The 25,457-nt window shown below is 43.2% G+C and overlaps 1 protein-coding gene across 7 annotated transcripts in view; it reads right to left on the bottom strand.

Annotated features, from left to right (window-relative positions):
• The window catches only part of RAPGEF4 (Rap guanine nucleotide exchange factor 4), a 467,459-nt gene that overhangs the window by 136,582 nt on the left and 305,420 nt on the right, over positions 1-25,457 (bottom strand). For 5 of the 7 annotated variants that reach the window (XM_068245487.1, XM_068245488.1, XM_068245485.1 and 2 more), the window contains 4 exons: positions 20,993-21,073; positions 13,682-13,788; positions 4,389-4,510; positions 482-665 (listed from right to left, as the gene is read on the bottom strand). In XM_068245487.1, the coding sequence (XP_068101588.1) occupies positions 482-665; positions 4,389-4,510; positions 13,682-13,788; positions 20,993-21,073 (494 nt within the window). The remainder of the gene's footprint in view (positions 1-481; positions 666-4,388; positions 4,511-13,681; positions 13,789-20,992; positions 21,074-25,457) is intronic. The other 2 variants (XM_068245486.1, XM_068245489.1) reach the window with 2 other exon arrangements.

Genomic DNA, 25,457 nt, shown 5'->3' with positions numbered 1-25,457 from the left:
AACCTAGGCATACCCTGTCCCTCCTCCCCATGTAAACCCCCCCCCCCCCCCGAATATCCAAGCCACGCCCTCTACCTGGTGTAAAATACTTTTCCCCTCTATAACCTAACCACACCCTGTACCTCCTCCCTGATGTAAAATACTTTCCCCCTACATAACCCCAAGCCACACCGTGTCCCTTTTCCCCATCTACAATACACCTCCCCCCCCCCCCCCCCAAGAGATTCTAATATACTGACATGATGTACTCTTTGTTATGCAGCTGCAAACTGGGGACATCCACATTACAGCGCCAACAACTGATTTCCCAATCCCAGGCAGCAATTTGCTACAAACTTTGCATCAACTCAGGAAACCTTCATCTCATGGATCATCTTAGATGTGTGGATCTGCCCCTAGTGTTCCTGGTAATCCTGGTCTGATCCCAGCGTGGCTTTTTCCACTAACAGAGCTCATTCTGTGTCAGAGAGCAACATCTTACGGCTTTCGGAGAATCATCCTCATATGGGCATCAGGTCCTATCTGAGACAGGAGAAGCAGAGTGTCCTGGAGCTCCTCCTCACTTTCCCGCTTCTCCTCATCCGTTGGCATAGGCACATCTTCATGTTCATCGTCCAAAAAACGATAAAACAGATACTTGTCTTGGAAGTAATACTCTTGATCGACTGAGTGGAAGGTAAAAGACATATAATATCAAAATAAATTTAGATTGATATACTTACAGAGCAGACATGAGTTCTTTGCAGAGATCAGAGAAACAAACACACCGGCTTATATGCAAAGAACGAAAGAAGCAATGCACAGGACCAGGCCCGACTCACCTGAGTGCAGCTCACCAATGCAGATCAGTAGTATTCTTACTCAGTAGTATTCAGAATCAGTATTTATTCTTACAGCTTCAAAATCCAAACAATGGCATATCAACCAAATCCAGGAGAGAGATACAGGTGGTCAGAGGTCTACAGCTGTTCTGTGCCATAAAGCATGGTGGCGCTTCATCAGGACCTGATAAAGCGCCACAATGCTTTATGGCGCGAAACAACTGTAGACCTCTGACTGTCTGTATTTCTCTCCTGGATTTGGTACATACGCCATTGTTTATACACCAGCTCATATGCAATTCACTTTTTCTCCTGAGTTTTCTCCTAAGGGGCCAATGTTTTAGAATTTTTTGTGGGACTCTGGGAAATTAAGGGTAGGAACACACTAAGCAGTGCTGGAAAGATAGCGTTTTGCTGCATATGCGTTTGTTCATTTTTAGTGCGTTTTCTGTGTGTTTGCGTTGTGCATTTTTGTTTCGTATACGCATTTGTCTTACATCTTGCATGCATTTTAATTCATTGTTGGTTCGCATATATAAATCACGTATGCCTATTGAGTAACATTATACCATTAACACTAGCATTTCTGCCTAGTGTGATATAAATATGTCTGTTAGTTTTGAATTAGAGCCATATTTCATGTGCTAACAAAAAAATATTATATCATTTTTATTGAAACACCTTAAAATGAATTGCATTCAAAGACACAAAAAAAAACTATTTTGAGAATTTTTCTCCAAATCAGGGTTTTTTTCCCCCTTACAATTATCAATGTTCCAAGTGTGGCGCCTCCCTAGGAAAATCTGAACCAGGCACTGTGCCTAGCAATGAGGCAGGTGAGGAGGATGTAATGATTTTATTGTATAAAAATAAAACATTATTTAGTTTGACAGGTTAAATGCATTGCGGTTACATAACCATTATAACCAGCAGAGGGCAGAGTTTATCCACATAATATAAACTTGAAAACTAACGATGCACTGCTAAAAATGCTTCATATTCAGTGATCCGCAAGTAAATATGTTAAACTCAGTGAACACATCTGTTAAAATCTATATGTAATGAGAATATGGTAAGAGACAAGGATGTGTTGAGAATTATTGCTCCAGTACCTCAATGATGTCATTTTCAGCTTGAAGAGAACCTGTACTGAAGTTTATGAAAGATGCCATTGAAATGGCTCTAAAAATGATAGTTGTCTGGCTGTCGTGTTGATCCTCTGTTACCAGATCAGGTGTTCTTAGTAGAAATGGTCAGTGATATGTAAGTAATTGGTGCAGTTGGCTGATGGTGTAATGGTTAAGGGCTCTGCCTCTGACACAGGAGACCAGGGTTCGAATCTCGGCTCTGCCTGTTCAGTAAGCCAGCACTAATTCAATAGGAGACCTTTGGCAAGTCTCCCTTACACTGCTACTGCCAATAGAGCGCGCCCTAGTGGCTGCTGCTCTGCTCTGGCGCTTTGAGTCCGCAAGGAGAAAAGCGCAATATAAATGTTATTTGTCTTTGTCTAATTCTTTCTTGCATGCATTTTTAAAGTGGACCTGAACGCTTGCACAGGAAACTAGGAAAACAGACAGAAATGCACCCTGTGTGTTTTTAGCATGTCTAATTAAGCATGTCTAATTCCCCCTCATCTGTAAGAAATCACAAGAGTTATTTGATCTCTCAGCTGTGTCAGCACAGAAATTCGGCAGTCCTCAGCAGACACAGCTGATATGTAGACACAGGTTGTTAATCCTTTTCTGCTTCCATGAAAGCAAGAAGTAGACACACTGCAGATTTATTGCAGGAGTCCTGTAAGCTGTAACAAAGAAATTATTTTCTTTAAAGGTTATTATGATGTTGCTTCTCTTTTAGAGCAGAGAGGAAGTTCTAAGTTCAGGTCCGCTTTAAAGGGGCACTATGGTGAAAAACATGTTACTTTGATAACCTTTGCTAAAATGAATCCTATATAATAATAGGCAAGTGTCCCTGCCTCTGTCTGTGTGTCAGTGCTTTTTAGCACTGCACATGTGCAGGGACAAGACGCAGAGACACTGCCACTGCCGAGAGCTGGAGGAGGACGGGGCCAGAAGGGGCGGTCATGTGCAGAGCAGGGACAAGGTCCTCCAGCACCCAAGGCTGAGACACGAAAGTGCGCCCCTCCATCCCTCCCACCCCAGCTGTCACACACTGATTGCTATTAGACTAAGAGTCGCCACAGGGCCCACAACCTCCCCAACACCTTAATATCTAGTTATATGGCTTGCAGTCACTGCTATGTATCCCCTTTTCTTATTTATTTCTGCTTCAAACACAATTAGGAATGACAGCTGAATGAATTCTGCGCCCCCTCCTACACTGCGCCCTGAGGCTGGAGCCTCTCCAGCCTATGCCTCGGCCCGGCCCTGGTCATGTGTGCTCGCGCACGGCGGATTAGTAACAGACCTAGCCCATTTTTAAATGGGCTAAGGTCACTAGTGTAATAATAAAGACATCGGTTTTTCTCTTTTAACGCCTCCTACTAGACTCCTATTTAATTTACGACATGTGACAAACTCTTGCATTGGAAAGGCTGCTTACCAACAGGGCTTGCTCTAACTACTTCCACTTTCTCTCTATTGGTAGGAGAGAGAATTATATTTGTTGAAACGTTTGAGAGATGATAAACATTTCCCTTGTCTTGGGCTGCTGCTTGAGAAAGTGAAAGCAGCTAGAGCAAGCTCCATAGGCAAGCACACTTTCCAAGCTCTGTGGACCAAGACAGGAAGCTAAGAGTGTTCTGTCCTTATCTCCACTTCTTCCTGTTAAATCTCTCGCTGTGTCATTGAGCTGAACAAGAAGAAGGCATGCCAGGGATTTAGAACAAAACAGGTGACCAGTATAGATCACTGTTTCTGACACAAGGAACTGTGAAACACAATTTATTAATGGTTATGATTTGTGATAGCAACAAGAGTGTAGCCAGGACAAGAGCCTGGGGAGTACAAATGATTAGACTGGGTGCACACTTGGGCAAAGAGCGGCTGCTTATCATTGTACGCAGAGTGCCGCACATATAATGTTTTCCTACTGGCCGCTCCTGATTCAGCATTTTTCTTGTATTCATTTGCATTTCATTTTTCGCATTTGCATTTGGGGAAAAAATCCAAGCGGGCCTCTGTCATTATTTAACTCGACCAGGATTCGACTCTGCCTTGATGGAGCTGTGATTGGTGGACTAGATCGTGTGACTTTTCACTTGTAAGGCCCATGCATGTGCACCATTCCTTTATTGTAATTGGCTGATGAAAGCCTTTCATCTCCACACACAAGTGTGTGTTGAATAGATCAATGATGAATCAACATTTTCTAAAAACATTTGTTCCTCAGTTGTGGTCTGTTCTACTGTAGATGCTGCACAGGAAAAGCAATACCTTACAGAACAATAATAATCAGGAGGAAAACAAACTTTTCACCAGCCTCTGTTGTATAATATGGAGAATTACATTTGTGCTTTCCCTTTGTCCTGCTGGTTACGCTCATGGATAGCAGTGGAATGATAATAAGATGACTGATACAACAATTTAGTGTGTACGTTATACTTACCATGATTGAGGACTCCCTCCTCCAGTACGACTTGCCACATGCCCACAGCTTGCGTCCGCGAATGCACACAGGAGCTCTGCTGCATCAGCCAATCAACCAATTCTGTTCCCACGCAGCATTGCCTGCCAAGAATGCAGAGATAAATCAAGTCTTCTAACATGCACAAAAGTTTTCAACTGCAAAAAGACTTTCAAAATTATAGTCTTAACCCAAAATGTTTTCATAGAGTTAGGAAGCAGTGTTGTAAATGTTGATAAGGATTGTTGGAAGGCAATGATGAGTGGAGAAGGTGAAAAGTGTAATATAAAGAACAGCACTTGTTTCTGTAAGCAATGAAGGTGGCAGGGTTGGATGCTTGCCTGGTCCTCATGCCTCATGCTGCTGTTGGCACACTGTTTTTTGCAGCTGAGTCTACACTTGCCAGCCATCAATAAGGTGCCAGGTTGTATCTGGTTGGAGCAGATGCCCCTATACACTTTTTCTCCTATATTATGTAGTCTTTACAGTGGAGATATATTCATGCTTTGCAAAGGCCTGATGAAGGGTTATCAACCCGAAACGGACTAGTGTCTAACAAAGCACATATGCATTTAACTTTTTCTGCTGAGTTTTCTCCTAGGTCAGTGATGGCTAACCTTGGCACCCCAGCTGTGACAAAACTACAAGTCCCATCATGCTTCTGCCTCCCTGAGTTATGCTAAGAGCTATCAGAGTATTGCAATGCCTCATGGGTTTTGTAGTTCCACCACATCTGGAGTGCCAACCTGAGCCACTGTCCTAGGTGATATTTTTAAATTTGTCAATAAAATGCCGTTTAAACCACCAGAAAGCAAGAAAATACTCAAAATAATTTTGATATTACCTTTTCACCTACTTTTTGGTACTTTTTAGTTGAAAAGTGCTGGAAAGTTATTTTAAATCGAAGATGAAAAATTATCTCCTAGGAGAAAACTTATGTGAAAAAGTGAATTGCATATGGCCCAATGTGTTTATTATAATCATCTGTCAAAACAGAGAGATCTCCTGTATTTATGCTCTGAAGAGTCCTTGTTGACAAAAAGTTTTTACTGTTTTTTGCATTTTTTTTTATATAATAAAGTCTGATACTGAACCTTGGATTCTTGGATTTGTCAAGAATATATATTATGTGGTTTCATTATCTGAACTGATCCTCTTATATACAAACCTGGTCTTCATGCTGGCCTGTCAAAAGATCCTGACTTCTCTTTATGGCTCTCACTATTTCTCATTTCCAGGAATATCAACCATGGGGCTGGTGACTCCATAAGGTACTCCACAGAAAGGAGCCAGGAGCATGACAGGATAAATCTATAGTACTTCTTTGGACTGAACATTGAAAAAAGAACAACAATGTCATCAAGGGCAGATTTCTAGAAAGGCCACACAGGCCCAGGCCTTGGTTGGTTGCTGCCTGAGGGGGGTGCTAGACATGGAAATGGGGGTTTGAATTTGGAAGAGGAGGCTGCAAATAGAAAACTAGGACTGAAAATAGGCAGGAACACATGGAAGAGGGGAGAAGCTGCTCTAGGGGGAAGTGAAAGAGAAGTGCTGCATTACATGGATGTTACACATCAAAGTGGGGCCTGTACATAGAAAGGGAGGTGAGCTGCTATGAAAACAAAAGTTAGTCTAGGGGCAGGAAAATTATAAATCTGGCTTGGATATCAGTAAAGACTATTCTGCCTGAATCAGAAGATCCCGTTCATTATTGTAGCAACAATTACTACAAAACACACACACGCACCATCACTGCTCGTATATGATCAGCACTCCCAGACCTCTATAGATCTATATAAATAATGGATTTTTTGCCCACTTAGGGAATGACAATTAGAAGAGACCCTACCACCTATTGTGGGAGATGAGACAGTCTTAATTTTTCTCTTTTTATGTTTGCAGTGGTTGACCCCTGTGGCCATAAGGATTTGGTGAATAGGCCTACTGGAAGTTTTTTCTGTAAAATGTTCAGAACATACTAAGCAATAAGGCTCTCTTCCTCTCCATTTAATCTTCCTGCCTGCCTCCAGATGTTTTTCGGGAAGGTTTTTTCTGTATCATTCAGTTTTTAAGAATAGCATTTGTAAATTAGGCCTATAACAGGGTTATCCAAGCTTTTTAGGCCATGGCCATATCGCTCTTCTTGAGAGTGCTGATATCCATTAAGGACCCTATGCCTGTGACATATTGTCAAAAAAAAAAAAATATTTCCACGGGAAATAAACAATAAATCTTGTGCAGTTAGCACAGTGGCAGGTGCTAATCAGTGGCCGATACTGCTGCTGGCACAGTGGCAGCTGCTAATCAGTGTCCGATACTGCTGCTGGCACAGTGGCAGCTGCTAATCAGTGTCCGATACTGCTGCTGGCACAGTGGCAGCTGCTAATCAGTGTCCGATACTGCTGCTGGCACAGTGGCAGCTATTGATCATGGGAAGTTTCTGCTGCTGGCACAGTGGTAGCTGCGGATCAGTGGCCGTTACTGCATCTGGCACAGTGGCAGCTGCTAATCTGTGGCTGTTACTGCTGTTGGCATAATGGTGACTGTTGATCATTAGATGTTACTGCTACAGTGGGGACTGATAACCTACAGGCGAGCAAAGGGGAAGGGGGAGGAGGCAGAGTGGCAATACAAGGTGGCCCCTACATGCGGCACCTGAGCAATGGCCCTTGGGCCACATGGAATTAACAACCATAAAGAGCTTTGGCAGGCACCAGATAAGGCTCGGCAGGCCACATTTGGCCCCCGGACCCAACTTTGGACATGCCTGGCCTACCAAAAAAATGTTTCCTCTTCAAAAGTTATTGGCTACAAAAGTTGTCGAATGTCCCTAAAGTTTATATCTACATAGCCATATAACCAACCAAATCTCCTGAAACACGTGATTGAGTAGATGGTGTTTTCTCTACTCAAGATAGAAAACACCATGACAGGTTTTTTTTTTTTTATGGGGGGGGGGGGGGTGGATGGGGGAACAGGGCTACATGCCAGAAGCCAGCAGCAGCAGGTAATTATAAAATTATATAGCAGGACGATACATGAAATTTTCATTGCAGATTGAATAGGCTCTTTGAAGACCTTGCCCATGAAATGGTCAGCAGCTGTAAACAACTATTTGTCATGGATCAGAGACGGTGGCTGTCATTACATCTCTGGCTCGTAGGGGTATGTCATAAGGAGCCATACGCCTCTGCACTAGCACAGGGTCATTTTTATATTTAGTGACAGGTATGCTTCAAAGCATGAAGTGATGAATGTGAAGCTGCAAGACCTCAGAGAAACAAGCCGATGTTATGTGCTAAAGCCCCATGTGCTTGTCTGCAAAATCGTAACACAAGAACATGAAATTTTTGATTAAAGAAAATTCCAAAGAACCTGCAGCAGAATCTGCTCAAAAACATGAAACCTGCCAATATTCAACTTTAACTATTCAACTGAATTGAATTTTAAAAAGTGTACAGTAAGGGGTAGATTCAGTGTTGCTCAGTAGTGCTGTGGTAACCTGAGCCTAAATTATTCTGATAGCTCCAAAGTGTGACTGTCCCATTTTCGAGGAAGGAACAATCCCTCTTTCTTCCTCATGTGTCCCTCTCCTTGTACTGATATTTAGATCTGTATAAACATATACAGTAACCCCCCCCCCCCCCCCCCCCATTATCCAGAACTCTGCTAACCAGAAGTCTTAAGCAACCAGAAAAAAAGTATTGGGATGAAGTTCAATTCTTGGTTACGGTTACTCTTTAACATTGACTCCCAAGCAACCAGAAACTACACTTATTCAGCATCAGGCAATCCCCATTGGGATTTTACTGTATTTATCTGCTAAAAATGTGTCTCTGGGGTTCTACACTTCCTTCCCATTCTCTGAAATGATGTATTCTTTATTTTGAATATCATGATGAAAATATGTCTATGGTATGTGTGGCTTGGGGCGTGGCATGAATAGAGGTGTAATTCAAACTAATACAAATTGCCCTCTCATGTGTAAAACGAATGAGGCATCTCAATTCTATCACGTGTATATTGGCACTTTAACATTACCGTGATTTCAAGCCAGAGCCTATTTTGATGACTTCCACTGCGAGTAAAAGAAGTTTGCTGCCAAACTCTGTTGTTTAAGCAACCATGAAGATGAATGAGAACTAACAAGGGGAAGGAATATTTCAATATTTTATGTAGCTGCTGGCTAAGAGATGCCAATGCACAAAGGATTTTGTGTACAGAAAATATTTCCAGGGCCCAGAGAGGAACAACTTATCTCTCCAATAATTCTGATATAATGGTACTGCAAACAACAACCAGCTCTTCAGGGATGCTGCCAGCTCTCGCCAAGACTCCACTTACCATAACCTTATAACAAGCTAGGGCTCAGGTCAGAAGTGGTACGAAGGAGGCAGCACTAAAACCAGGGGCGTAGCAATAGGGGGTGCAGCGGTAGCGACCGCATCGGGGCCCTTGGGCCAGAGGGGCCCCGAAGGGCCCTCCCTCAACTACAGTATTAGCTCTCTATTGGTCCTGTGCTCATAATAATCACTTCTATATATACATTGAGTAGTGGTAAACATTAACAAGCTCTTCTCCATCCCCTTCTTGCATCTCTGACATTGTAGTTGCCATTGGCAGGTTTTGGTGCCCCAGTATCAATTGTTATGTATAGAGTGCCTGGGGGGCCCCATTGTAAAACTTGCATCGGGGCCCACAGCTCCTTAGCTACGCCACTGACTAAAACACAACATTTACAACTTGCACCTCATCGTCGCTAAACTGCCAACCTATCTGAACACCCACAAATTACCGAATCTGCAGGAATTTGGGAACGTGCAGCCGGGGCACTATCTGCACAGAGTTTATGTCTTCCCTGTGTCTGCCTGGGTTTCCTCCGGGCACTCCAGTTTGCTCCCACATCCCAAAAACATACAGATTATTTAATTGGCATCCCCTAAATTGGCCATAGACTACGATACAAACATAGACATATGACTATGGTAGGGATTATATTCTGAGCTTAAGTGACAAGACAAGACTTGGATGTGGTGCGGACCATTATCTTCAAACAAGACAGATGTTCATCCTGTTGGTACAAGGGGTTGGTTCTTGCACATCCATAGAGGATTGCTAAGGTGCTGTTCCCTTTCTTTTGCTACAGAATTCATTAGTAATGCGTAAAGATGTCTGTAAGGAACTTGTGTCATTTGGTTTCCCAGTCATGTCACACTAGTGCCATGTGTTGGTAGAATTCTGACATTGGCCACAATTCACTAAGGTTATATCCTGTCTTAAGTAATGATTCTCAGATGTTTTTACTGTTTTAGTATTCACTAAGCAATTTACCTCACGTGATCCTTAAGTTAAGGATTATATCCTTAAATTAAGGATTATATCCTTAAGTTAAGGATTGGCTCCTAAAGTTAAAAATCCAATCAACGAGTTAATGATTGAATCCTTAAGTTAAGGACTACACGTGGAAATGCCAATTCACAGAGAGTGACGCAAGAGTGAATAGCACCATAGTCTGAAGGGATTTATCACCTGGTCTCAGGCTTCAAGCGTATGTATACACACACAGAAATTCACACAGACACACACTCTCACTCACTGTACTTCCATGGCTGCCATATGCAGAATCCTCCTGCAGGCTGGCTGTAATCTCCTTGGCAGAGGAGCTAGCAGGAGGGGTGGTGCTAAATTCTGACTGCATGTGCTTCTCTGCTCTCTATCTACTGCATGCAAGAATAACTACAGTGCTGACCATAACGTATCACTACATTTTATCAAGAAAGCTTTTTTAGTGAATTAACACTTAAAATACTGATCGATGTGAGGTTGTAAGTTTTCACTTACCTTCTTATCACTAGCATGATCTTAGTGAATTGTGGTCAATATGTAGTTTTAGAGCTCCAAACCTTCATCCAACTTCTCGCCAAAAATGCCTAATCCTAACCTCATAGCTCTTTCATGGTTACCCAAAATCCATTCCTTTTTGCTACAACTCTTTCCTCCCACTTGCCTAATTCTCCCCTGCAACAGCACCACCTTCTCACTAGCCAAGATGCTAACCTGGCACATAATTTATACCTCTTCCCTGCCTGATGCCCCATAGCCAATCTCTCTTCCTGTAACCCTAACCTCAAAGCCTGTGCCTAACCTACCGCTGACCTGTCTGCTGTTCTCAAACAAACAAGAGCCCTAGCATTGGAAGCTGTTGTACTCTTACTGCTTTCTGGACATCTACAAGGGTGGGGTAGACCTTTGGCTACAGAAATAAAGGTCTCTATTCAGGGTGCACATGAGATTTTGAGGAGGTCTAGGGAAACAGAAAATATCCAGAGTATCATGGAGGTTCTTTCGTGGACTTTATGGTCCCCCCAGCAGGGTAAGTTTACAAATTACCACTTTCACACCCACTTTTACCCTAATCTTTATAGCTTTGCAGAATGGTGCAGTTATCATAATGCTGACATACACAATTTGCTTTCACCTTCTTTTTCGGCAAGCACTCTGTGATATTCCTGTACGGCAACATGATATTTAACTACAATGACCTGAAATGACCAGCAAAATTCACTGGACAAAATACTACTGTGAGTTTAGCAGAAATGCTAGCACATATTGTACAGTGTCACGCAGCCACACACCAGGGTGACACGTTTTATTTTCATAATACACACTTGGAGTTCTGCAGTAAGCATTTTATTCCCCTTACAAAGGAATCCTATAGTGGGAAGCACATGGAGGTCTCGATCTTTAGTCCAGGTTTACATAATGCGCTGCTTGGCTGGCTGCATTGTTAACCCTCTGCCTCTAATTATTTCTGATTTACAGACCAAGAGCCAGTGTGCAGATCAGGTAATCTGACACTAGCCATTTCAGAAGGCAAACAATCAGCATAACAACCAAGCAAATAAACACAGAACATTTATATTGCGCTTTTCTCCTGGCGGATTTAAAGCGCCAGAGCTGCAGCCACTAGGACGCACTCTACAGGCAGTAGCAGTGTTAGGGAGACTTGCCCGAGGTCTCCTACTGAGTAGGTGCTGACTTACTGAACAGGCAGAGCCGAGATTCGAACCCAGGTCTCCTGTGTCAGAGGCAGAGCCCTTAACCATTACACTATCCAGCCAAGCAATAAGCATTTCATTTAAAAGACAATTAAAAGAAACCTGAGACCAAAGAGGTCTTCCTTCTTGGAGATGGGGTTTAGTGAGGATAGTTCCCCAAGTGGTGGCAGCACTTGGGGGGGGGGGGGGCTGTCTGCACCTTCCCTCCCCTCTCCTCTACTTTTGGTGTTGTCGCTCCCAGGAAATGCATAACCTTGCAGCTGGAGGAAATTCACAACAGGTAAGGAACCTATCCTTTGAGGGGGGAGGCAACGTGGCTGGTCCCCCTGGGCTTTGGCCAAGTCTGCATTTTTATGCCCCTCTCAACCCACAGGGGATAGCCACGACGCTCCTGAGCAGTGCACATGCTTTGGGGGTGTCAGCGCTGTTCCCCATTTCCTGGAGGCTTACACGCGGCGCCCCTGTTGAGATGCAATGGATTTTGCGTGGGACAACTGCTACAGGGAACCGCAGTGAGTTAGTTTTAGACCCTGCATAATCTGGCAGGCAGAGGCTTTCAGTAAATGCTATGCCATTTTAATTAGTCAATAGGCAATCAGGCAGCCAGTATATACTGTGTATAGTCCGGTGAACCTGGCCAGAGTACACACTTCAGTTTTTAGTTCTGAATTCACAACACATTGTATATTTACACGTTTTGGTTATTTTCAGTGTGCTTTTAGGGCTGGGATCCACTAAGAGTGCTTTTGCAAATCGCTACAGCAGTGGAACCCTATGGGGATAGTCCCATTAGTACCATTGCAAGCACAAATAAATCTCTGTGAAATCACGGTACATTCGTATTTGAGCAAATCGCGGGTGCTTTGGGATAGCCACACAGCTTCCATAGTGGGTCTCAGCCCTTAAAAAGAAACCCGTAACCAAGAATTGAACTTCATCCCAATCAGTAGCTGATATCCCCTTTCCCATGAGAAATCTATTCCATTTCTCAAACTGATCATCAAGGGGCTCTGTATGGCCGATATTGTGGTGAAATGCTCCCACAGAGTGATGTCAGGACCATGGTTCTGACATCACACTGTGGGAGCCTTGTTGCATTGTGGGAAATAAAAGCTGTTTCCAACTGCCTAAAAAGCGAGCTGCATCTCCTTCCAATGACATTACCTGCCAGCAGTAAAAATGTCACCATGTGATAAATTTCAGAATGTAAATCAGGGAGAGGAAATATTTTACAATGGGCAAACACTGACTAAATCATTTATACATAATTATTGTAAAAATGAAGCAATTTTTTATTACATTATTTTCACTGGAGTTCCTCTTTAAAGGGGAACTGAAGTAAGAGATATACGGAGGCTGCCATATTTGCCATATTATCAATACCAGTTGCCCTACTGGTCTATTTCTCTGCAGAAGTATCTGAATAACACCAGCAACAACCATGCAGCTAGTCTTGTCAGATCTGACTTTAAAGGGAAGGTTCAGGGACGCCTTGAATAAAATAAAAATCCATATCCACTTACCTGGGGCTTCCTCCAGCCCGTGGCAGGCAGGAGGTGCCCTCGCCGCCGCTCCAGAGGCTCCCGTCGTCTTCGGTGGCCGACCCGACCTGGCCAGGCCGGCTGCCAGGTCGGGCTCTTCTGCGCTCCAAGGACGGGCTCTTCTGCGTCCCACGCGGGCGCCCTGACGTCATCGGACGTCCGCCGGGCTGTACTACGCAGGCGCAGAACTACTGCGCCTGCGCAGTACAGCCCGAGGACGTCCGATGACGTAAGTCCAGGTAAGTGGATATGGATTTTTATTTTTTTCAAGGCGTCCCTGAACCTTCCCTTTAAAGTCTGAAACACCTGATCTGCTGCATGCTTGTTCAGGGGCTATGGATAATAGTATTAGAGGTAGAGGATCAGCAGGGCTGCCAGGCAACTGGTATTGCTTAAAAGGAAATACACATGGCAACCTTTATATACCTCTCTCTTCAGTTCCCCTTTAAAGTGTACGGGCCTGTAACATTTAATAACAAAAATAAGTAAAAAAAAACTGTATTGAATATTATGTACATGCAGACAAATTTGTTTGTATCTCTGAAATGTTGTAACTCGAGTCGTTTGTAAGTAGAGGACTGCCTGTATTCTTATTGCCATAGGTTTCACTAAATCATTCTTATGTGTTGAAAAATGGGTTGTTGGAAACAGATTGTCTGTGTCATAACTCACTCACCTGTACGTCTTTAGGTGGTATTTGCGGTCTCTGATCATGTGAGGCGCACGAGATAGAATCGTATTCCGTAATGTCTTCCCAGCCCGAAGAATTCGCTCTGAAGGGACCTTCAATAATGGTGACATAAACAAAATAAGATTTGTTATATAATACATGAGATATACAGATTATATTTCCTGGGGGACTTTAAGGTTGTTTATTCTGTTGTGAAGCCTTTCTCTGCAGTTTATACGTAGTCTGGTCATCCTTTGCATCAGATTATAAGCGATTATACCTGACAGTGGAGTTAAATTCCGTGTATAACTGAAACCAAATAAAATATTTTTGGCAGGAGGACACAGGAAAATACTAATTCCAGTTACCGATTAAAGATGTGTTTGGCCAATTACTGGTGATCCAGGATAGGCTGCTACAGGAAGGTGTCCGTGCAGTTCCTAAAATTACTGTATAAGTCTTTCAGTAATAACAGCCAACCTTAAAGTGAATTTCCAGACTAAAAATCTACTCAGCAGGACTGAAAAGGCTTGGTGTTTCTTTAAAAGTTTCACAGCATCAGAACTTTGTTTTTCTTACCCAAGCCTCATTTTTAGTTGCACAGAAGAAAACTGCCCGGGCATTTTCCCCCTGATGCTGTGCAAAGCATGATAGGATTTATGATGTTGTTGTTCTCGTCCTGCTGTTTTGGTTTTTTAAATTTTGAATTTGAGATTTGAAGCCTAGCGTGCACAGGTGGGAGGGGTGATCAGGACAGTTGGAACTGTGTCTCATGCTCCCTGTCCCCTCTTTTCAACCAAAAAGATGGTTGCCCCCATGAAAAAGATGGCTGCCCCCATGAAATCACAAACATTTGCCTGTTCTTTTAAAACAGGGTGGGTAAGAGATTATATTACCTATCTATTTTAATTAACATAGTTAATGTAATTTAATAACTGTATGTTTGTTTAGCCTAGAGTTCCTCCTTAAGGCTTTTTTCACACTGCCTGCGTTTCCAATTGTGTATGGCCAATCACAAACGCTGAAATATGTAAAATGCAGCGCTTTTGAGATCAGCCAAAAATCTAAGCACATCAGTGGACAAAGTGAAATTGTTATCAAAATGCTGTTGTGACTCCTTCACAATTCGCAAATCGCGGAGTTTCATCAACGCAATCGGAAATACAGTCGATGTAAAAGGGCCTTTTCCACACAGCATCAGTTGCGTCGCCATTAACTTGCTGCCCATACAATTCTAAGGGCCTGTTCACATCTCTGCATTGTAACAGAATGCATTATACTAACTCGCTGCATGCAGACTTTGAATTAACGTATATGGTACTAAGCACACCGTGTCTACTGCAGTTTACATACAGCACATGCAGTATGCAATGCACACAGTGTGAATCCAGCCTAATTAGTATATGCGATTTATGAGGGTCACCCAGAAAATAACAGCCATTTGCCATGCAAGGTATTGTTTCAGTGTAATCTAACTTGCATCAGTCAGGTTAACCTCATCTCTCCCATATCACTTGTCATGTGACACGAGTACCACTTTTAGCAGCATTAACATGAAGCCCCTCCCCCCTATTACTCCAACCCATAGGTGAGGAGTGGGAAGCTTCTACAATAAAGGGATTCAAAACCTTGTAAAGAAATATGAAAAATACTTCAAGGAGGTAATAATGTGGAAGAATAATCAGATGATACAGTGGGCTTGATTCACTAAGACAAATAGCATGCCTTATCAAAGTTAACACGACTTATAAAATGTAACACGCCTTATCAGAGTAGCATAACGAGCGCTATGAACCCGCAGGGGCTCAGGGCAGGACGAGTGGAGCTCTCGTCATTGCCAATAAGCAGGCATAAGTTTGTAGCGTTTACCATGCTACTCTGATAAGGTTTGTTAACTTTGATAAGGCGTGTTATCTCTGATAAGGCATGCTATTAGTGAATCAAGCCCAGCGTGTCTACAATAAAATAAATAGTTGATTAACTGAAAATGGCTGTTACTTTCCAGCTTACCCTCATAGTTATTAACCTTCCTGGCTGTAAGCCCGAGCTGAGCTCGGGCTATGCCGCGCAGGAGGATATCTGAGCCCCTGGTGGGGCGATTCGCCCCATTTAAAGTGCTGTGCGCGCAGCTAGCACTTTGCTAGCCGCGCGCACAGCTTGATCGCCGCCGCCCTGCGGCGATCGCCCACACGCAGCGGCGGAAGAGGGCCCCCCGCCAGAGCCCTGCGCTGCCCGGACCAATGAGTTCCAGGCAGCGCTATGGGCTGGATCGGAGGCGTCTGACGTCAGGACGTCGGCTGACGTCCATGACATCATTCCGATCATCGCCATGGCGACAGGAGAAGCCAAACAGGGGAACGCGTTATATACGTGTTCCCCTGTTTGCTATTGATGCCGGCGACGATCGCACTAGAGGGACACATGCACCCTCTAGTGGTGTTTCATGTAGCTACCACTCTGGTAGCTTTGCATGAAACAAAAAAAAATATTTTTAAACGGATTTCTGCCTATTTGGCAGAAAAAATCAGCCACCAGGAGGGTTAAAGGACCACTATTGTGAAAAAAGTAGGCAGTTCAAATCTGACAGAACTGACAGGTTTTGGGCCAGTCCATCTCCTCATAGGGGATTCTTAAGGTTTTCTTTGTTTTCAACTGCCTACTTTTTTCGCGATAGTGGTCCTTTAAATTATGTCTCACTAATCCACTGACCATTTGCTGGAATGTCAAACTCCGGTCCTGAAGGGCTGAGGTTCTCACACATTTTTAGCACAGCTCAAATTAAGTGATGGTACTGAATCAGGAAAGGTGTGGTTCATCAAGTAGAACACATTTCTCCATTTCTAAGTCCATCCTAAACACTAACACTGGCATGAATATGGCCTTTGAGGACTGGTATTCAACACCTGCGCCTAAGAGAGAGTCCAGTTTCCAAGCTCTCTCTACCAGAGTTTCCAAGTACATTGACGTCATGTGACCATTGTTATTGTATCTGCTTTACCAATGCAGAAAAAGCAACATAAGGGAGGCCCCTCCCACAACAGCAGGAGAACCAGTCCAAATTGGGTTTATGAAAATAAATTGTCCTTTTGACTCGGTGCTGCTCCTTGTAGGCAACTTTTCTTTTTCCAAAATAGGACTTAAAATATGAAAAGGCTGCACAGAGTACAGCTTTGTCCTTGATAGGCTTTGTGTGTGATTTGCCACAGGTTCAACTGAAACAGGAAATGTAACAACTGTCCTAAAAAGGAAACACCAAACACCAGTGAAGCCCTCTAACCTACCTAACCTACAGGTTCGATTTAAAATCAAGCACTTTTAAAGGCAGCAATTGTCCTATTTTAAAAGGGCAGCACCAAGCACCAGTGAAGCCCTCAGACAAAGTACAGGGTGGGCCATTTATATGGATACACCTTAATAAAATGGGAATGGTTGGTGATATTAACTTCCTGTTTGTGGCACATTAGCATATGTGAGGGGGAAAAGATGGGTGGTTACCGCCATGGTAACCACACATCTTTTCCCGCTCACATATGCTATGAATCCAACTTTTGTTTTTTCAATAGGAAGAGGGTCATGTGACACATCAAACTTATTGGGAATTTTACAAGAAAAACAATGGTGTACTTGGTTTTAACATAACTTTATTCTTTCATGAGTTATTTATAAGTTTCTGACCACTTATAAAATGTGTTCAATGTGCTGCCCATTGTGTTGGACTGTCAATGCAACCCTCTTCTCCCACTCTTCACACACTGATATCAACACCGCAGGAGAAATGCTAGCACAGGCTTCCAGTATCCGTAGCTTCAGGTGCTGCCCATCTCGTATCTTCACAGCACAGACAATTGCCTTCAGATGACCCCAAGTATAAAAGTCTAAGGGGGTCAGATCGGGAGACCTTGGGGGCCATTCAACTGGCCCTCGATGACAAATCCACCTTCCAGGAAACTGTTCATCTAGGAATGCTCGGACTGACACCCATAATGTGGTGGTGCACCATCTTACTGGAAAAACTCAGGGAACATGCCAGCTTCAGTGCATAAAGAGGGAAACACATCATCATGTAGCAATTTCGCATATCCAGTGGCCTTGAGGTTTCCATTGATGAAGAATGGCCCCACTATCTTTGTACCCCATATACCACACCATACCATCAATTTTTTTGTTCCAGCAGTCTTGGAGGGATCTATCCAATGTGGGTTAGTGTCAGACCAATAGCTGTGGTTTTGTTTGTTAACTTCACCATTCACATAAAAGTTTGGCTCATCACTGAACAAAATATTCTGCGTAAACTGAGGGTCCTGCTCCAATTTTTTGTTTTGCCCATTCTGCAAATTCAGTGCGCCAATCTGGGTCATCCTCGTTGAGATGCTGCAGTAGCTGGAGTTTGTAAGGATGCCATTTGTGAGTAGCTAATATCCGCCTAAGGGATGTTAGACTAATGCCACTCTCCAGTGACATGCGACGAGTGCTACGCTGTGGGCTCTTGCTGAATGAAGCAAGGACAGCCACTGATGTTTTTTCATTAGTTACAGACTTCATGCGTCCACATTTTGGCAAATCCAACACTAAGCCAGTTTCACGAAACTTAGCAAGCAGTTTGCTAACTGTAGCATGGGAGATGGGTGGTCTCGTAGGGTGTCTTGCACTGAAATCTGCTGCAATGACCCGGTTACTGCGTTCACCAGACATCAACACAATTTCTGTCCGCTCCTCACGTGTTAACCTCGACAACATGTCAATGGCTGTAAACAAACAGAAACTTGTTAATAATTAATGGCAAAATAAAGTTATGTTAAAACCAAGCACACCATTGTTTTTCTTTTAAAATTCCCAATAAGTTTGATGTGTCACATGACCCTCTTCCTATTGAAAAAGCAACATTTGGATTCAAAATGGCCGACTTCAAAATGGCCGCAATGGTCACCACCCATCTTGAAAAGTTTTCCCCCTCACATATACTTATGTGCCACAAACAGGAAGTTAATATCACTAACCATTCCCATTTTATTTAGACAGCAGGAATGGATTTACTTCTCAGAGGAATTTGATGAGAAAAAACTTCCACCTTTTCCCCTGTTCATCAGCACATTCCCATGCCACTTAAACATCATGCAGTTGCATAGTGAAAAGAGATTGATGAGACAATGAAGGAAAGGACTAGTTGGCACAAGGGGCAAAAAGGGTAAACAGAACAGGAGTAAATATTAATGAGGATACAACTGTGCTGTGGGTGTTGCAGATGCTGAAGGGACAGCAACAATGCCTGTAGCAATAATGTCAGGTGACTCTTCAATAATGGTCTCTTCAGGCAAGAGTCCACAATGGATATTCCTGTAGACTTGTGGCAAAAGGGAAATCTGGCACTGGGGAAAATATAAAGCTTTCATTTTTTTACACAGATATAATCATTTAACCTATTTTGGTTCCTGGACGTAGAAACTATGTCCAGGAACCACGCGCGCTCCCGCGGCCGATCGCGCACGGTTCGTTAGCCAGGCAATCAGTGAATCGGGCTATGGTGCCCGATCACTGATTCCTCTCCCCCACTGAAAAAGCGACAGCTTCTCTCGGGAAGCTGCACCTTTTCTGGCTGTTACCTCCCCCATGCGTCGCTCTAAGCGTTTGTTACGCTTAGAGTGACGTCATGTAAACAAACTCATGGCCACCATCTTGTGGCCAAAAAGTAATACTACAACTAAAAGTAAAAAAAAAATAAAACTAAACACACATTTACATTATAAAACTATAGTTTACATCCCACCCTCCCAAAACTAGCCAAATAAAATGTTTAATATAAAAAAAAAACATTACAATAAAAAAAACAAAAAAAACATGTAAATATTTACCTAAGGGTCTAAACTTTTTAAATATCAATGTAAAGATGATATATTTCTATATTTTTTTTTTATTTTAAACTTGTAAATAGTGATAGATGCAAAACGGAAAAAATGCACCTTTATTTCCAAATAAAATTATGTCCCTATCACAATGTATGGCGACAATATTTTAACGGTGTAATAACCGGGACATATGGGCAAATACAATACGTGAGTTTTAATTATGGAGGCATGTATTATTTTAAAACTATAATGGCTGAAAACTGAGAAATAATTATTTTTTCCGTTTTTTTCTTATTCTTCCTGTTAAAATGCATTTACAGTAAAGTGGCTCTTAGCAAAATGTACCCCCCAAAGAAAGCCTAATTGGTGGCGGAAAAAACAAGATATAGATCAGTTCATTGTGATAAGTAGTGATAAAGTTATAGGCTAATGAATGGGAGGTGAACATTTCTCAAGTGAAAATGACAGAACGCGAATGGGTTAATTATGAGAATAGAGCCTATTCATTAAGGCACACTGCCTGTGTCGAACTGCGTCACAGTACTCTCCCCCTGCTGTAGTTCGTCACGGGGGCAATGTACATCTATTGAGACTTACGCACTATGGTGACGCGGTATGACAGAAATAGCGAAATTGACACAAGGCCAGCGCAAATGCTGCAGTGCGTTGCCGCATGATCTCTGCCTACCACAAGTCTATGGTGAAGCAGTGTATTTGCCTGATTCCAGTAGCGGCGCACCGATGCAAAGCGATTAAACTTCAGCTACGTACTTCCCGTTCAGCACTAAGAATGTACATCATTGAGTCGGGGCTGGCACTAGGCATGTTACCCTGCTGGCGCACTCTGCCACAGGGGTGATATATACACAGGGGAATGGTGCGATCGTCCTGCCCTGGGCCCCCCTGTCGCAAGACGATTGCACTGCTCAATGGGCTTGATTCACTAAACCGTGATAAATCAAATATCACACCTTATCAAAGATATCACACCTTATAAAAAGATATCACACCTTATCAAAGATATCACACCTTATAAAAAGATATCACACCTTATCAAAGTTAACACGCCTTATAAGAGTAGCATAGCGAGCGCTACGAACCCTCAGGGGCTCAGGGCAGGATGAGTGCCATTGCCAATTAGCAGGCATAAGTTCGTAGCGCTCGCTATGCTACTTTGATAAGGCATGTTAACTTTGATAAGGTGTGATATCTTTGAGAAGGTGTGATATTTTTTCATAAGGGGTGATATCTTTTCATAAGGTGTGATATTTGAGTTATCACGGTTTAGTGAATCACACCCATTGTGTGAACCTAGCCTACAACTGTTGGATGAGGAAGACGAGGTTGTGGGTCTGGAGACCCTGAACAAAATAAAAAGCCAGTGGGTGACTCTGACTGCCCCTAGTTTAACCAATTATTATAGGGAGAGCCTGAAAAAAAATATGAAGCTTTGCATTATGAAACCAGTATGCACCTTAAACACTTCTCGGCATCCCATTACCTCTGTAATGGTTTTAGCTTGACAGATCGTGATTTGATTTTCAGTGAGTGGGGTCTGAAAAATAAGACAACCAAAAATAAACAAAAAAGAAAAAACAAACAAACAAACATGGAAACAAAAGAAAAATATTAACCATCAAAGGAAGGAAATCAAAACTTGACCTACAAATAATGAAAAACAAAGTGATCTGTAAGGATAAACTATAAGTAATATATGAGCAGTAAAAGCAGAAATAAAAGCAAAATACTACTAAATTATAAATGAAACTGAGGTAAAAAACGGAAAAGTTAAGTATATTAATTATAAGTTGTAATCTTATGGGATATGAACTGAGTATATAATATGTCAATAATTCTTATGGTTAACAGAACTCAAGATCACTGAACTGTTAAATCACAGGAGAGCCAGAGAAGCAGCTAACATTTAGTTGTATGAAAATAGCACTTAGTACTGTGATTACAGCCCAACTCGGGAAACAGTTTTACTGTAAAAAACAAAAAAAGGGTTAGAATCTTTTTTTTTTTCTCGTACTTTGTCTCAACATCAGAGGATTTCTCTCTCTGCATATCCTTCAACAAGTTTAGAGACTGCAAATATAAAACCTTTTATTCATTGAGTGGGATTGGAGCCTCTGAGCTTATTGTTGTCCCTCATTTCCTGTCCCTGCGACTACTGTTTCCTGTTAAAGCAGTGGAGGGCAATGGAGGTTCCAGGGACAGGAAATGTGGGGAGATCTCACTAACGAAGACAGCAGGGAAAACCTTTTCCTCTCTATCCAAAACGGACAAAAATAAGCTAGTAGAAGCTCATATTTGCTAATTTGCTTGCTTTTACATGCTAGCACTTTGTCTTCTGATAAAAAGCCTCTCAGACTCATACACTAGTGTACCTCATGTACCTAATCTTTCTGGCCTGTGGCACGCCCCCTGAGCTTCCTTCATCAAGTTTGAAGCAATTTTTACAGCTCTGCCCCACCCACTAACTGGATTTAAAACTCCTCTTACCCACAAAATGCGATTTCACGTGCATTTTCGGGAATACGATGCAATCCGCAGGGATATCAGAAGTGCATAGACTGCACTGTCTCACGTCCCCACCCATGTGTTGCAATTCAATGCTGAATGGCAATGCATGGTTTCCGATGAAAATAAGTATTGCGATTTCCGTTCATTATAATGAATTGGAATCACAGCCACGTTGGCGAAAATCGCATTTCCCATTGCGCTCAAGTGGGGAAGGGGCCTAAGGGCATCCAAGAAATAAGGAAAGACCATACTTTTACTACTTTTTAAGTTATTTTTCTATGTATCTATAAAATAAAGCAGATACAGTAGATGTAAATTATGTTTACTGCTATACATCATTTTTTTTAAATCAAATGCAGTTGACTAGAACATTAAAACACACCTGTACACATATGTGCTGTGCAGGCGCTGTACGGTCACGCGTGTACACGGATGGGAGCATGGCATTAGAAAACATACTTGACAGTTTTGTGGGATATGTTATAGGGACCCAGCACTGGAATGCAGGGGGTACGAGAATTCAAGGTTCAGGATATACCGTAAGTACTTTATTGTCATTGTGTGACTCAACAAAATTACTTTTCATGACTGCCACACGGTACATATAAGAAACATACATACTGATAGTAACAAAGGTAGAAATAGCGGAATTATACACGTATGCCAGGCATTTCAAGTATTTAAACAATTTGTACACACTGTTCATTATGTCAGGAAAGAGTCAGGGTTAACAAGTTTATGGCAGTTGGGAAAAAGCTGTTTTTTAGTCTGTGGGCCTGATTCACAAAGCGTAGCGTGGAACGGAGGGGTTGGCCCTAGAGCTGCGCAGCCGCACTCGCGGCTATGCGGACTGCGCAGCCGCGGGCAAAGGATGCGGCCATCTTGGGAGAGGCGAGAGAGCCCGACCCGGGCCGTGGGGTCGGCAGCCGGCCCGGGGGGCTAATAAGCGGGGGGACCCGGCAGATCGGCACGGAGGGCCTTAACAGATGAGGCAAGTGATTAACTTTTTTTTGGCGTTTCGCCTCGTAAGTCCTTTAAGCACCAACTGGGTTAGCACCGCAGTGCACAGCTGATCAAAAGTTTTGCGCTAGCAAAGTCTGGTGCACTTCGCATAGAGTTTAATGGCGCTGCTTTGCGTGCGGGACTTTGCGCGCGATCTAAACTTATCTAAACTTATCATGCCTAAACTTATCACGCCTAAACTTACCACGCCTAAACTTACCATGCCTAAACTGGCTTTTCCCCATCGTGGTGCAATGGTTATCACGCCTAAGGGGCTCGATTCACAAAGCGGTGATAACCCAGTTAAAGACTTTAGGCGTGATAACCATTTTTATCATGCCTAAACTCAGTTTAGGCATGATAAGTTTAGGCATGATAAGTTTAGGCATGATAAGTTTAGATAAGTTTAGATTGCGCACAAAGTCCCGCACGCAAAGCAGCGCCATTAAACTCTATGCAAAGTGCACCAGACTTTGCTAGCGCAAAACTTTTGATCAGCTGTGCACTGCGGTGCTAGCCCAGTTGGTGCCTAAACTTATCACACCTAAAAACTTATCACACCTAAACTTATCACCCCTAAACTTATCATGCCTAAACAGAGTTTAGGCGTGATAAAGGGCTTTTCACCACGGTGCTAACTGTTAGCACCGCTTTGTGAATCAGGCCCAAAGTCTCTAACTGGGTTAGCACCGCTTTGTGTGTGTGTGTGCAGATTGACCTAAAATGTCTACCTGATAAAAGGAGCTCAAACAAGGCGTTTCCAGGGTGAGTGTTATCCTTGCTAATGTTTTTGGCCCTTCTCATACATTGGGCCTGATGCTATTCCAGGTGATAAGTAGCTTGCAGATGCGAGCTACTTATCACCTTGCCATCGCACGAGGATTACCGGCAAATCCTATTGCCAGTTTCACTCGTGCGATGGCCGATCGTTAGGGAGCACTACTCAGGCGAAAGCCTGAGCGATGCTCCCTATTACCGGGTGATGGGGAGCGAGGCTTACCCTGTGGTGCTGTCCATCAGCACCACGGCCTCGCTCCCCACACATGCGCACAACCCGCCGCCATCTTCCGCCGCTGCATTTGGGGGTCTCCTTTAATAAGGAGACCCCCAGAGCTCCCCGCCGGCCGCCGCTCGTCTCCGCAACCCCCCACAAAGTTGCAAAGTTACAAATTGCTTAAATACCTTACCGCCGCTTTACACCCGTCGGCCGCCGCATCTCGCCGCAAGTCCCCGCTGTGTAATTACAGTGTACGAGTTACTGTAATTACACTCACTAAGAACAGAGTCCCGGCAAAGCATCTTTGAATCAGCCACCGGGCTCCCCATTGGTTCACAGGCTGGACCAATGAAAATGGCTCAGCCTGTGAACCAATGGGGAGCCCCGGCGGCTGAATCAAAGATGCTTTGCCGGGACTCTGTTCTTAGTGAGTGTAATTACAGTAACTCGTACACTGTAATTACACAGCGGGGACTTGCGGCGAGATGCGGCGGCCGACGGGTGTAAAGCGGCGGTAAGGTATTTAAGCAATTTGTAACTTTGCAACTTTGTGGGGAGTTGCGGAGACGAGCGGCGGCCTGCGGGGAGCTCTGGGGGTCTCCTTATTAAAGGAGACCCCCAGATGCAGCGGCGATGTCGTGCGTTAGCATGTTTAGACCTGCTTTTTGCAGGTCTAAGCTAACGCTCATGTCTGCCGGGAAGCATCGCTTCCCGGAGGCATGCAAAGTGTAATAGGATAGGGTGTAAGGAACTTGCTGGGCGATAATATCGCCCAAGCGAGTTCTTTTAGCACCCTGCCTAGGGCTAAATGCAATTGAATCAGGCGACTTTATAGTAGCCTGATTATCGGACTCACCAGTGTTTAACACTGGCGAGTCTGACAATTGCATCAGGCCCATTGAGTCTTATACAAGAGTTCAAGTGATGGTAGTTCAGTGCTGATAATGACCTCTACCATTTTTACTTGCTGCAGGGCTGCTCTACCAGCCTTGGTGCAGTTGTTGTACCAGGCCGTCACGCAGTTGGTCAAGACCCTCTACTCGGTTGCATAACTAGCTTTCATTTTTTTAGGTGACTTCAGGTGCACTTTAACAAATGAGAATTTCCATACTGAAATGAATGTATTCCAGGGTAGCTCTTAACTGTTTCTTTTTCGTAGGGACAGACTCTTTTTGGGAACCAAATCTTTTGCTTATGAACTCATTGGCCTCAACTCTGGTAGCTATGTGAGGTAAATATGTTTTTGTAGGTAAAATGCGGTATTGTCCTCTTTTTTTAGCAATTCTGAAAGATTTTTCTGCATTTCCGAACATGCAGTAAAACAAGCGGTAAAATGTGCGGTAAATGCATAAAGTGCGGTAAAACATGCAGTATTTCAGCAGTAAGCATGCAGTAAATAAATAATAGTAGTCTT

The sequence above is a fragment of the Hyperolius riggenbachi genome, chromosome 7 (assembly GCF_040937935.1).
Source record: "Hyperolius riggenbachi isolate aHypRig1 chromosome 7, aHypRig1.pri, whole genome shotgun sequence".
NCBI lineage: Eukaryota > Metazoa > Chordata > Amphibia > Anura > Hyperoliidae > Hyperolius > Hyperolius riggenbachi.
The sequence above is the reverse complement of the archived record's forward strand: the minus strand, read 5'-3'. Positions and strand labels throughout refer to the sequence as shown.